The 11881-nt window shown below is 43.7% G+C and overlaps 1 protein-coding gene across 1 annotated transcript; it reads left to right on the top strand.

The window, feature by feature from the left end:
- Positions 1-7249: 7249 nt before the first annotated feature.
- LOC148755766 (endogenous retrovirus group K member 18 Env polyprotein-like) lies at positions 7250-9093 on the top strand (the record flags this gene model as incomplete). The annotated part of the gene is made up of 1 exon (XM_088789839.1): positions 7250-9093. A coding segment is annotated over one exon (1263 nt), but the record flags the coding sequence as incomplete, so codon positions are not given.
- Between the last annotated feature and the right edge of the window lie 2788 nt (positions 9094-11881).

The following is an 11881-nucleotide window of genomic DNA, read 5'->3' as shown; positions in this document are numbered from 1 at the left end:
TTAGGGTTAGTGTTAGGGTTAGGGTTAGGGTTAGGTTTGCGTTAGGGTTATGGTAAGGGTTAGGTTTAGGGTTATGGTTAGGGTTCGGTTTGCGTTAGGGTTATGGTTATGGTTAGGGTTAGGGCTAGAGTTAAGGTTAGGTTTAGATTTGCGTTAGTGTTATGTATGGGTTAGGGTTAGGTTTAGGGTTAGGTTTAGTTTTGCGTTAGGGTTATGGTTAGGGTTAGGGTTATGCTTAGGGTTACGTTTAGGGTTAGGGTTAGGGTTAGGGTTAGCGTTAGGGTTAGGTTTGTGTTAGAGTTAGGGTTACGGTTAGGGTTAGGGTTAGGGTTCGTTTCCGTTAAGGTTAGGTTCAGGGTTATGGTTAGGGTTACATTTAGGGTAATGGTAAGTTTTGTGTTAGGGTTAGGGTTAGGGTTAGGGTTAGGGTTAGGGTTAGGGTAAGGGTTAGGGTTAGGGTTAGGTTTGCATTAACGTTAGGTTTAGGGTTATGGTTAGGGTTACATTTAGGGTAATGGTAAGTTTTGTGTTAGGGTTAGGGTTAGGGTTAGGGTTACGGTTAGGGTTAGGGTAAGGGTTAGCGTTAGGGTTAGGTTTGCGTTAGGGTTATGGTTAGGGTTTGAGTTAGGGTTAGTGTTAGAGTTAAGGTTAGGGTTAGATTTGCGTTAGGGTTAGGGTTAGGGTTAGGGTTAACGTTAAGTTTGCTTTAGGGTTATGGTAAGGTTAGGTTTAGGGTTAGAATAAGATTAGGGTTTGGGTTAGGATTAGGGTTAGGGTTATGGTTAGGGTGTGGGGAGCCATGTTTGCAGTTAACTTTAAAGCCTTAACAGAATGGCTCAGTTTACACTTAACCTATTTCCTCCCCCTGAGGCAATTGTCTCTGTCTGCATCTGGAGAGAGCTTGCATGCTGCTCAGGAATGTGGTGGGAGTGGCCAGTTCCCAGAACAGAAGGCTGATGCCTATCAGGGCTATTGATAAGATAATTACATTTGGGAGTTTCAGTAAATTTTGTGTCTCCTGTGTTAAAGTTAAAGATTCACTGTTAACTAGGTAATGCATTTTTGTACTTGTTAAACTGCACGTCCACAGAAGGTATAAATTCTGGGGACAGAATAAACTCAGCGTCTCCAGGAACACTGTGGTCCGCGATCGCCATCATCAAAGTGTGAGTGCCTTTTTTCATTCCCTCTCCCCTTGTCAGGAACCGTTCGACTCGTGGCGGCTGGCCCGCTACAAGTGGCGCCCGAACAGGGACTGGATATAGGGGTAATAGTGAGGAACACCGTGTGGCAAGGGCCCAGCTCATTGGAGCTAATCAGTGGATGCACGGTGAGCAAGGCACTGTCCCCTCGGTCGAATGAGTGTGTGAGTGAGTGATAGCTCCACGACTTCGTGTTACGGAGCTTGATTGGGTCCTAACCTGCGGTTCCGGTTCTGTCATATGGCATAACGGCGACTGGGCTTTACAACCCACCTGGCCGGGGGATTATACCGGCGCGTCTCTAGCTAAGACGGATTTGGCCCCGCAGGGGACACGGCCAGGCGGACACCTGAGTGTTTTTCTTTGTTTGAAAGAAGGGCCGAGTTAGGGAAAAAGGATGGGTCACGCCAGCAGCAAGGACCTGTATGTTAGAGGACTTAAGAAACTGCTTGCTGCTCGCGGCAGTCGTATGAGCCGAGAGCAGTTAGATAAATTCTTAGACTTTATAAAGGAAGTCTGCCCGTGGTTTCCTGAAGAAGGAACCGTCAGCCTGGAAACCTGGCAGAAAGTGGGAGAACAATTAAAGGATTTTTACACCGTCCACGGGCCTCAGCAGGTTCCGATTGAAACATTTGGACTGTGGACTTTAATCCGGGACTGTTTGAACCTTAAACATGAGGAATGCAAATTAGAGAAAGTAAAACAAGCCGGCAATGAGGAGGGAGGGGGCGCAAAGTTGTTAGAGGGAGTTCTTAAAGTTAACAAAGAGCCGGTTGCTCAAGAGTTTCCAGACGACATATGGGAAAATTTGAGCCCTAGAGACCAGGAAGAATTAGAGGATGAGGCTGCTAAAGATGATAGGGATAAATATCCTCCTGTCGTAGCTATGGCCCAAGAAAAGGGACCGACATCTGATGCTCTTCTTACTTTGTCGGAACAGATAAAAAAGATTCAGGGACAATTAATAGAGCTTAAGGTTTCAAATAGTGAAGGAAATGGTCCTCGAGGCTCACGAGTCTCTTGCAAGGATCCTTGGAATCCGGGGAGAGAGGATCCCCCTTTCGATCCTTCTGCCCCGCCTCCTGAGAACCCCGGTATGTGGGATCCTCCGTTACAGCCCCCTGTCTGGGAGAAGCCCACACAGCCTCCACCGGGTTATATCAAACCGGAATCCGATTCTTTTGTTGTGCGATCGCCACTTCAAATGGCTTGTGAACAAGCACATAGGCAAGGGGAATCTACGGAGCAGTTCGGGGTCTATACTATTTTTGATAGAATTGACAGGAGAACGGGAGTCAGAGTTCGGCATTGGGAGCCATTTCAATGGAAGGAAATAAAAGAGTTAAAAGAGGCTTGTGTGCAGTATGGACCCATAGCTCCTTTCACCATGGCAATTTTAGACGCTTTATCAGGAGAGGCAACTCCCCCTGAGGATTGGAAACATATTGCCCATGCCTGCCTTTCTGGGGGCGATTACCTTTTGAGGAAATCAGAATTTTATGAAAATTGCAAGAAAAAGGCTAATCAGAATGCCTTGCGGCGAGTCCCCATTACTTTTGAAATGTTAGCGGGCGAAGGGATATACGCTAATATAGAAAACCAAATGGGTTTTGCCCCTGGCGCCTATGCACAAACTTCTGTAGCAGCTAAAGATGCATGGCGAATACTGCCTGATACCTCCCGTAAAGAGGAGCATGTATCTCAAATAAGACAGAGACCTGACGAGCCCTTCAAGATTTTGTGTCTCGCCTTACCACCGCAGCCGGAAGGATTTTTGGGACGTCAATTGCTACCCAGTCCTTTATAACGCAGCTTGCCTATGAAAATGCCAACTCGGCATGTCAAGCTGTTATTAGGCCAATTAGGAAGAAAGGAACCTTATCTGATTACATTCGCCTGTGCACTGATGTGGGCTCCTCTTTTACCCAGGGCATAGCGATAGCGGCTGCTCTTCAGGGGAAACCTATGAAGGAAGTGCTATGGCAACAGGCACGACTCAATGCAGGGAGTCGCTCTGGAGCTTGTTTTACTTGTGGAAAGAAGGGACATCGAGCGGCTCAATGCCCCGATAAGGGAGAAACAGGGATTGCAGCTGCTCATGTTAAGAAACCTCCAGATGTTTGTCCTAAATGCAGGAGAGGGAAACATTGGGCTAATGAATGTAAATCTAAGACAGATAAAGATGGGAACCCGATTCAGGGAAACTAGGTGAGGGGCCAGCCCCAGGCCCCGAATCAGCAATGTTATGGGGCACCGCAGATCCCCGAACTGAAAGGGAGCGAACCTCAGAGAGGAAATACATCACAGATTTATTCCGCGCAACCCCAGGCAGCGCAGGATTGGACTTGTGTTCCACCGCCGACATCGTATTAACTCCTGAAATGGGAATGCAAGCCCTACCCACAGGGGGTTTTGGGCCGCTGCCGCCAAAAACCTTTGGGCTTTTATTAGGGAGAAGTGGTACGACCATGAAGGGAATTCAAGTTTCCCCGGGAGTTATTGATGAGGATTTTACTGGAGAGATTAAGATCATGGTTCATTCACCATTAACTATTTCCAATATACCTGCTGGAATGCGAATTGCCCAGTTAATAATTCTCCCTAGAATGAAAATAGGAAAGAACCAACAAAATCAGGAACGGGGGAATCGAGGCTTTGGTTCCTCGGATGTATATTGGGTTCAAGAAATAAAGAAAGATCGACCTGTTTTACAGCTTAAGATTGATGGGAAAGATTTTCAGGGACTTTTAGATACTGGAGCTGATGTATCTTGCATATCTGCGCAACATTGGCCATCTAATTGGCCGATGCAAAGTACGAGTACAAGCCTGCAAGGTATCGGTCAGTCTCACGCCCCACAGCAAAGTAGTAATTTGTTATCATGGCAGGATGATGATGGTCATCAAGGAACATTTCAGCCTTATATTATCCCCGGTCTGCCGGTGAATTTGTGGGGACGTGATATTATGAGCAATATGGGAGTTTATCTTTACAGCCCGAGTGTTCAAGTTACTCAGCAGATGTTTGATCAGGGGCTTCTTCCCGGGAAAGGCTTAGGAAGTGCAGGACAAGGACGTCAGGAACCTATTTCACCCAATCCTAATTTACAGAGAACAGGTTTAGGGTATTTTTCCCAGGGGTCATAGACTTACCTGTACTCCACCAAAAAACAGCAGAAGCAATTACTTGGAAATCTGATACGCCTGTGTGGATAGATCAATGGCCCCTTACTAAAGAAAAAATCTTGGCCGCTCAAGCGCTAGTACAGGAGCAGCTTGAACAAGGCAACATAACTGAATCAACCTCTCCTTGGAACTCACCCATTTTTGTAATTAAGAAAAAATCAGGGAAATGGAGATTATTGCAGGATTTAAGAAAAGTAAATGAAACTATGGAAGTTATGGGGGCTTTGCAACCAGGATTACCTCATCCCTCTGCTATACCAAAGGACACTTATAAAATAGTGCTGGATTTGAAGGATTGTTTTTACACTATACCTCTTCATCCCCAAGATTGTAAGAGATTTGCTTTTAGTATTCCTAGCCAGAACTTTCAGGAACCCATGAGGAGATATCAGTGGCGGGTTCTTCCCCAGGGCATGGCAAATAGCCCCACCTTGTGCCAAAAGTTTGTTAGTGAAGCAATTGATAACACCAGACAACAATTTCCTTCTGTGTATATCATTCATTATATGGATGACATCTTGTTGGCTTGTAAGAAAGAAGGAATGTTGTTAGCTTGCTTTGTAGATATGAAGAAGAACCTTCTGGCCTCAGGTCTTATTATTGCACCAGAGAAAGTACAGAGAAGTGAGCCTTATGCTTATCTGGGATTTCAATTGTTTGCTCAACATTTTTCCCCTCAAAAGATAGAACTCAGAAAAGATCATCTTAAGTCTCTTAATGATTTTCAAAAGCTGTTGGGAGATATTAATTGGCTGCGTCCTTCTTTGGGACTAACTACTGGAGATCTTAAACCATTGTTTGAAATTTTGAAAGGGGATTCTGATCCAACCTCTCCCAGGTCTCTTACTGAGCCTGCACGAGAAGCGCTCCTTAAAGTAGAGAAGGCTATCCAGGAACAACATGTTTCCTTCTTTGATTATGATAAATCTTTGGATGTGTATGTATTAAGTACTAAGCATACACCCACTGCAGTTTTGTGGCAAGAAGGGCCACTTAGATGGATACATCTTCCTGTGACTGCTCAGAAAAATCTCACTCCTTATTATGAATTTGTGGCTAGTTTAATTCAAGAAAGCCGCTTAGAAGCTAGAAAATATTATGGAAAAGAGCCAGATTCTATTGTTGTTCCTTTTACAAAAATCCAAATTCAAGGCTTGATGCAGTTTACTGATAGCTTTCCTGTTGCATTGGCTGGTTTTGCAGGAGCATTGGATAATCATTATCCCAAGCATAAATTGCTTCAATTTTTTCAGCATCATGCTCCTATTTTTCCTTCAGTTGTGTCACATGCTCCTCTTCCTGCTGTACCTAATATTTTTACTGATGGATCTAGTAATGGTGTAGCTGTCTATGCACTTAATGAAAAGGTCATCAAAAGAGTGCAGACACCTCCAGCCTCAGCTCAAATAGTTGAGCTTCGAGCAGTTCATATGGTATTGCTTGATTTTGCTTCTCAGACTTTTAATTTATTTTCTGATAGCCATTATGTGGTCCGTGCTATCCAAAATTTAGAAACAGTACCTTTTATTAGTACCAATAATCCTGTTATCCAGGATTTGTTTTTTCAGATACAACAGGCCATTCAGCTGCGCTGTAAAAAATTTTTTATTGGCCATATTAGAGCTCATTCTAATCTTCCAGGCCCTTTGGCCTCAGGAAATCAAATTGCAGACACTGCTACTCAGCTTGTTGCCTTAACTCGAGTAGAGAAAGCACAAAAGGCTCATAGCCTCCACCATCAAAATAGACAGAGCTTGAGATTGCAGTATAAAATTACCAGAGAAGCAGCACGTCAAATAGTAAAACAGTGTCCAGATTGTTCACATCTTCTGCCTGTGCCTCATTATGGAGTCAACCCCCGAGGCTTACGTCCTAATGACTTATGGCAAATGGATGTGACTCATATACCTGAATTTGGAAAATTAAAATATGTTCATGTCTCCATCGATACGTTCTCCGGATTCGTTGTGGCTTCTGTTCAGACAGGAGAAGCAACGTCACACGTAATTAGACATTGTCTTGCTGCATTTGCCATGATTGGAACTCCTAAAAAACTTAAAACAGACAATGGCTCATGTTATACCAGCAAAAAATTTGCTCTATTTTGCCAGCAATTTTCGATAAATCATGTTACTGGCATTCCTTACAATCCCCAAGGACAAGGGATTGTTGAGCGTACTCATGGTACATTAAAAGTTAATTTACAAAAAATAAAAAAGGGGGAGTTATATCCCCTGACACCTCATAATTATTTGTCTCATTCTCTCTTTATTCAAATTTTTTTGACCTTGGATGCCCATGGTAAAAGTGCTGCGGAGCGCTTTTGGCATCCTTCTGCAGCCCCTCAGGCTTTGGTCAAATGGAAAGACCCACTTACGGGCTCTTGGCATGGCCCAGATCCAGTCCTCATATGGGGACGAGGACATGTATGTGTTTTTCCACAGGATGCAGAAGGCCCTCGGTGGCTGCCAGAAAGATTGGTGCGACATGTGGACCCTCAGCCCATTGATGATGCTACTGATGCTTTGCCAAGCGGAACCTGACCAGACGTATTGGGCCTATGTACCTGATCCACCAATCCTCCACCCCGCTGTGTGGGATGGTCCTGAGATTCCAGTTTATGTTAATGATACTAAGGCCTTAGGATTGCCTTCTGATGGACATATGAAACAGCATTTGGAAAATAATTTCACTTACAATGGCATAGGTTTGGGATTGCCTATTTGTATTGCAAAAAATAGCTCCATGATTGGGTGTTTGCGTAGTTCCCCTGTCATTATGCATATTCATGATTCTTTAATTGGATGGACTGTTCGTCTTAACATGCTAGGCGATTGGTCCGGAGGGCGCAAGATAAAACTGCCCATCCCTTCATCACATCCATCTTGCAATAAAAGATTGAAACTGGATACTGAGACTGTTCCATGGAGAGCTTGTCCTGGTAATGATCCTGTTCGTTATGACATCCCTGGAACAGGCAGATATATTATTGATTGGTCAAGAAATAACCGGTCCGGATGGGCCCGTGAACTGATTTCTGGACTGTGGAATTCTGATACGCAGTATCCGCAAAATTCACTATGGAGGCTTATGGGAGCAATGGATAAGGTTGAAACCAGGCTCTCTCTGCCCATGAGGATTTTGGAAGACGGAACTAAGGAGTGGACTATTGTTACTGAGACTGTTAATGTATCTGCTTGTGTTCCTTCCCCTTATGCACTCTTGATTGGAAATATTAATGTATATTTTGTGGGAGATCAATTTAATGTGTCTTGTAATAATTGTATTTTGACTAATTGTATTTCTTGGGTACCCTTGGGGACCCAGGTTATGATACTTAAACAACCATCTTTTATTATGCTCCCTGTTAATATTTCTGGACCTTGGTATGCTGAAAGAAGTTTGCAGGTTTTAAAAGAAATTGAATATGCTTTGAGTAGACAAAAACGATTTGTTGGACTTCTAATTGCTGGAATTATGGCTTTGGTTACTATAATTGCAACTGCTGCTACAGCAGCTGTGGCTCTCTCTCAGACTATTCAAAATGCTCATTATGTTAATACTCTTTCAAAGAATGTTACCTTAGCCTTGGGAACCCAAGAGGCTATTGATGAGAAATTAGAACAGAAGGTGAATGCTCTTTATGATGCGGTTCAGTATATGGGAGAGGTCATTCAGGGTATGAAAGTTAAATTTCATTTAGAATGTCATCCGGAATATCATTGGATTTGTGTTACTCCTAAAAAATATAATAATAGTCAGTATGATTGGAGTCGAGTTCGTTCACATCTTCAAGGAATTTGGCATGATGCTAACCTATCTTTAGACATGTTTCAGCTTCACGATGAAATTCAAAGTATGAGAGAAGCTGAACCTTTGAAATTTGATGCAGCTCAGGCTGCTTCTGAGTTTGTTAATGTTCTTAGGAATGCTTTGCCCTCTATGCCTTATATTACTCATTCTGTTATAATATTTCTTACATTGGGCATCTGTGTCTGTTTGGTTCTGTGCCTACTCCCCATCCTCATTAGATGTTTTATCAGCAAAATGTTAGACTTACGAGCTGACATCCATCAGCTTGAGCTAAAGGCAAGCAATAAGACTCTCACCCCTGTGCATTTATGAGGGACGGGTTAGTCAATGACGGGCAAATACTTGGGAGCCGCTTCAACACCTAAGACAGGGCTTGTATTAATAAAATATGAGTACCAATGACGGGTAAGATGAGGCAGGCGTCCTGAGATGCCTAAGTCAGGCACCGTCACCTCGCCATCCTGGCTGGATGGATTTTGTTCCTATAAAATAAAAAAGGGGGAGATGTGGGGAGCCATGGTTGCAGTTAACTTTAAAGCCTTAACAGAATGGCTCAGTTTATACTTAACCTATTTCCTCCCCCTGAGGCAATTGTCTCTGTCTGCATCTGGAGAGAGCTTGCATGCTGCTCAGGAATGTGGTGGGAGTGGCCAGTTCCCAGAACAGAAGGCTGATGCCTATCAGGGCTATTGATAAGATAATTACATTTGGGAGTTTCAGTAAATTTTGTGTCTCCTGTGTTAAAGTTAAAGATTCACTGTTAACTAGGTAATGCATTTTTGTACTTGTTAAACTGCACGTCCACAGAAGGTATAAATTCTGGGGACAGAATAAACTCAGCGTCTCCAGGAACACTGGGGTCCGCGATCGCCATCATCAAAGTGTGAGTGCCTTTTTTCAATCCCACTCCCCTTGTCAGGAACTGTTCGACTCGTGGCAGCTGGCCCGCTACATTAGGGTTAGGTTTCCGTTAGGGTTAGGGTTAGGGTTAGGGTTAGGGTTAGGGATATGGTTAGGGTTAGGTTTGCGTTTGGGTTAGGGTTAGGGTTAGAGTTAGGGTTAGGGTTAGGGCTAGGGTTCGGGTTAGGGTTTAGGTTTTGGATTAGGGTTAGGGTTAGTGTTAGGGTAAGGTTTAGGGTTAGGTTAGGTTTGCGTTAGTGTTAGGGTTAGGGTTAGGGTTAGGTTTGCGTTATGGTTAGGTTTATGGTAAGATTTAAAGTTAGGATTAGGGTTAGGTTTAGGGTTAGGGTTAGGGTTAGGGTTAGGGTTAGTGTTAGGGTTAAGGATTGGGTTAGGTATAGGTTTGCATTAGGGTTAGGTTTAGGGTTAGGTATAGGGTAAGGGTTAGGCTTAGGGTTAGGGTTAGGTTTCCGCTAGGGTAGGGTTAAGGTTAGGGTTAGGGTTAGGGTTAGGTTTGCGTTAAGGTTAGGGTTAGGGTTAGGGTTAGGGTTATGGTTAGTTTTGCGTTAGGGTTAGGGTTAGGGTTAGGTTTAGGTTTAGAGTTATGGTTTTGGTTATGGTTATGGTTAGGTTTGCGTTAGGGTTAGGGTTAGAGTTAAGGTTAGGGTTAGATTTGCGTTAGGGTTAGGGTTAGGGTTAGGGTTAGGGTTAGGGTTTCATGGTTAGGGTTAGGGTTAGGGATAGCTTTAGGGTTAGGGTATAAGGTTAGGGTTAGGGTTAGGTTTGCGTTAGGGTTATGGTAAGGATTAGGTTTAGGGTTAGGGTTAGGGTTAGGGCTAGGATTAGGGTTAGGTTTGCGTTAGGGTTAGGTTTAGGGTTATGGTTAGGGTTAGCGTTAGGGTTAGGTTTGCTTTAGGGTTATCGTTAGGATTAGGGATTAGGGTTAGGTTTAGGGTTGGGGTTAAGGTTAAGGTTAGGGTTAAGTTTGCGTTAGGGTTAGGGTTAGGGTTAGGGTTAGGTTTGCGTTAGGGTTAGTGTTAGGGTTAGATTTAGGGTTAGGGTTAGGGTTAGGCTTAGGTTTAGGGTTAGGGTTAGGGTTCGTGTTAGGGTTAGGGTTAGGTTTGCGTTAGGGTTAGGGTTAGGGTTAGGTTTAGGTTTAGAGTTATGGTTATGTTTATGGTTATGGTTAGGTTTGTGTTAGGGTTAGGGTTTGGGTTAGGGTTAGGTTTGTGTTACGGTTATGGTAAGGGTTAGGTTTAGGGTTAGAGTTTGGGTTAGGGTTAGGGTTAGGTTTTCGTTAGGGTTAGGGTTAGGGTTATGGTTACGGCTATGGTTAGGGTTAGGGTTAGAGTTATGATTAGGGTTAGATTTGTGTTAGGGTTAGGGTTAGGGTTAGGGTTAGGTTTGCGTTAAGGTTATGGCAAGGGTTATGTTTAGGGTTAGGGTTAGAGTTATGGTTAGAGTTAGTTTTGCGTTAGGGTTAGAGTGAGGGTTATGGTTGGGGGTACCGGTTAGGGTTTTATGATTAGGGTTAGGGTTAGGGTTAGGGTTAGCTTTAGGGTTAGGGTTTAGGGTTTGGGTTAGGGTTAGGGTTAGGGTTAGGTTTAGAGCTAGGTTTAGGGTTAGGGTTGGGTTAGGTTTGCGTTAGGGTTAGGGTTTGGGTTAGGTTTATGGTTAGGGTTAGGTTTGCGATAGGGTTAGGATTAGGGTTAGGTTTGCGTTAGGGTTAGGGTTAGGGTTAGGTTAGGGTTAGGGTTATGGTTAAGGTTAGGGTTAGGGTTAGGTTTAGGTTTACGTTTAGGGTTATGGTTGTGGTTATGGTAATGGTTAGGATTGCGTTAAGGTTAGGGTTAGGGTTAGGGTTAGGGTTAGAGTTAAGGTTAGGTTTAGATTTGCGTTAGGGTTAGGGTTAGGGTTAGGTTAGGGTTAGGGTTAGGTTTGCGTTAGGGTTAGGGTTAGGGCTAGGGTTAGGGTTAGGGTTAAGGTTAGGTTTGTGTTAGGGTTATGGTTCGGGTTAGGGTTAGGGTTAGGTTTAGAGTTAAGGTTAGGGTTAGATTTGCGTTAGGGTTATGGTAAGGGTTAGGTTTAGGGTTAAGGTTAGGGTTACGTTTAGCGTTAGTTTTGCGTTACGGTTAGGGTTATGATTATGGTTAGGGTTAGGGTTAGGGTTTAGGGTTTGGGTTAGGGTTAGGGTTAGTGTTAGAGTTTGGTTTAGGGTTAGGTTTGCGTTATTGTTAGGTTTATGGTTAGGTTTAGAGTTAGGATTAGGGTTAGGGTTAGGGTTAGGTTAGGGTTAGGGTTAGGCATAGGTTTGCGTTAGGTTTAGGTTTAGGGTAAGGTTTAGGATTAGGGTTAGGGTTAGGTTTGCGTTACGGTAGGGTTAGGGTTAGGGTTAGGGTAGGATTGTGTTAGTGTTAGGGTTAGGGTTAGGGTTAGGTTTAGGGTTAGGTTTAGGGTTAGTGTTAGGGCTATGTTTGCGTTAGGGTTAGGGTTAGGGTTCGGGTTACGGTTAGGGTTAGGTTTAGGGTTAGGGTTAGGGTTAGGGTTAGGGTTAGGGTTAGAGTTAGGGTTAGGGTTAAGTTTTGGGTTAGGGTAAGGTTTGCATTAGGGTTAGTGTTAGTGTTAGGTTTGCGTTAGGGTTAGGGTTAGTTTAGGGTTAGGGCTACGTTTGCGTTATGGTTAGTGTTCGGGTTAGAGTTAGGGTTATGGTTTAGGTTTAGGGTTAAAGTTAGGGTTAGGGTTAGCATTAGGGTTTCATGGTTAAGGTTATGATTAGGGTTA

The sequence above is a fragment of the Rhinolophus sinicus genome, chromosome 14 (genome assembly GCF_057876585.1).
Source record: "Rhinolophus sinicus isolate RSI-liver-muscle chromosome 14, RSI-T2T, whole genome shotgun sequence".
In the NCBI taxonomy this organism is placed as follows: domain Eukaryota; kingdom Metazoa; phylum Chordata; class Mammalia; order Chiroptera; family Rhinolophidae; genus Rhinolophus; species Rhinolophus sinicus.
Note: the sequence above shows the minus strand (reverse complement) of the source record. Positions and strands in the feature narration are given on the sequence as shown.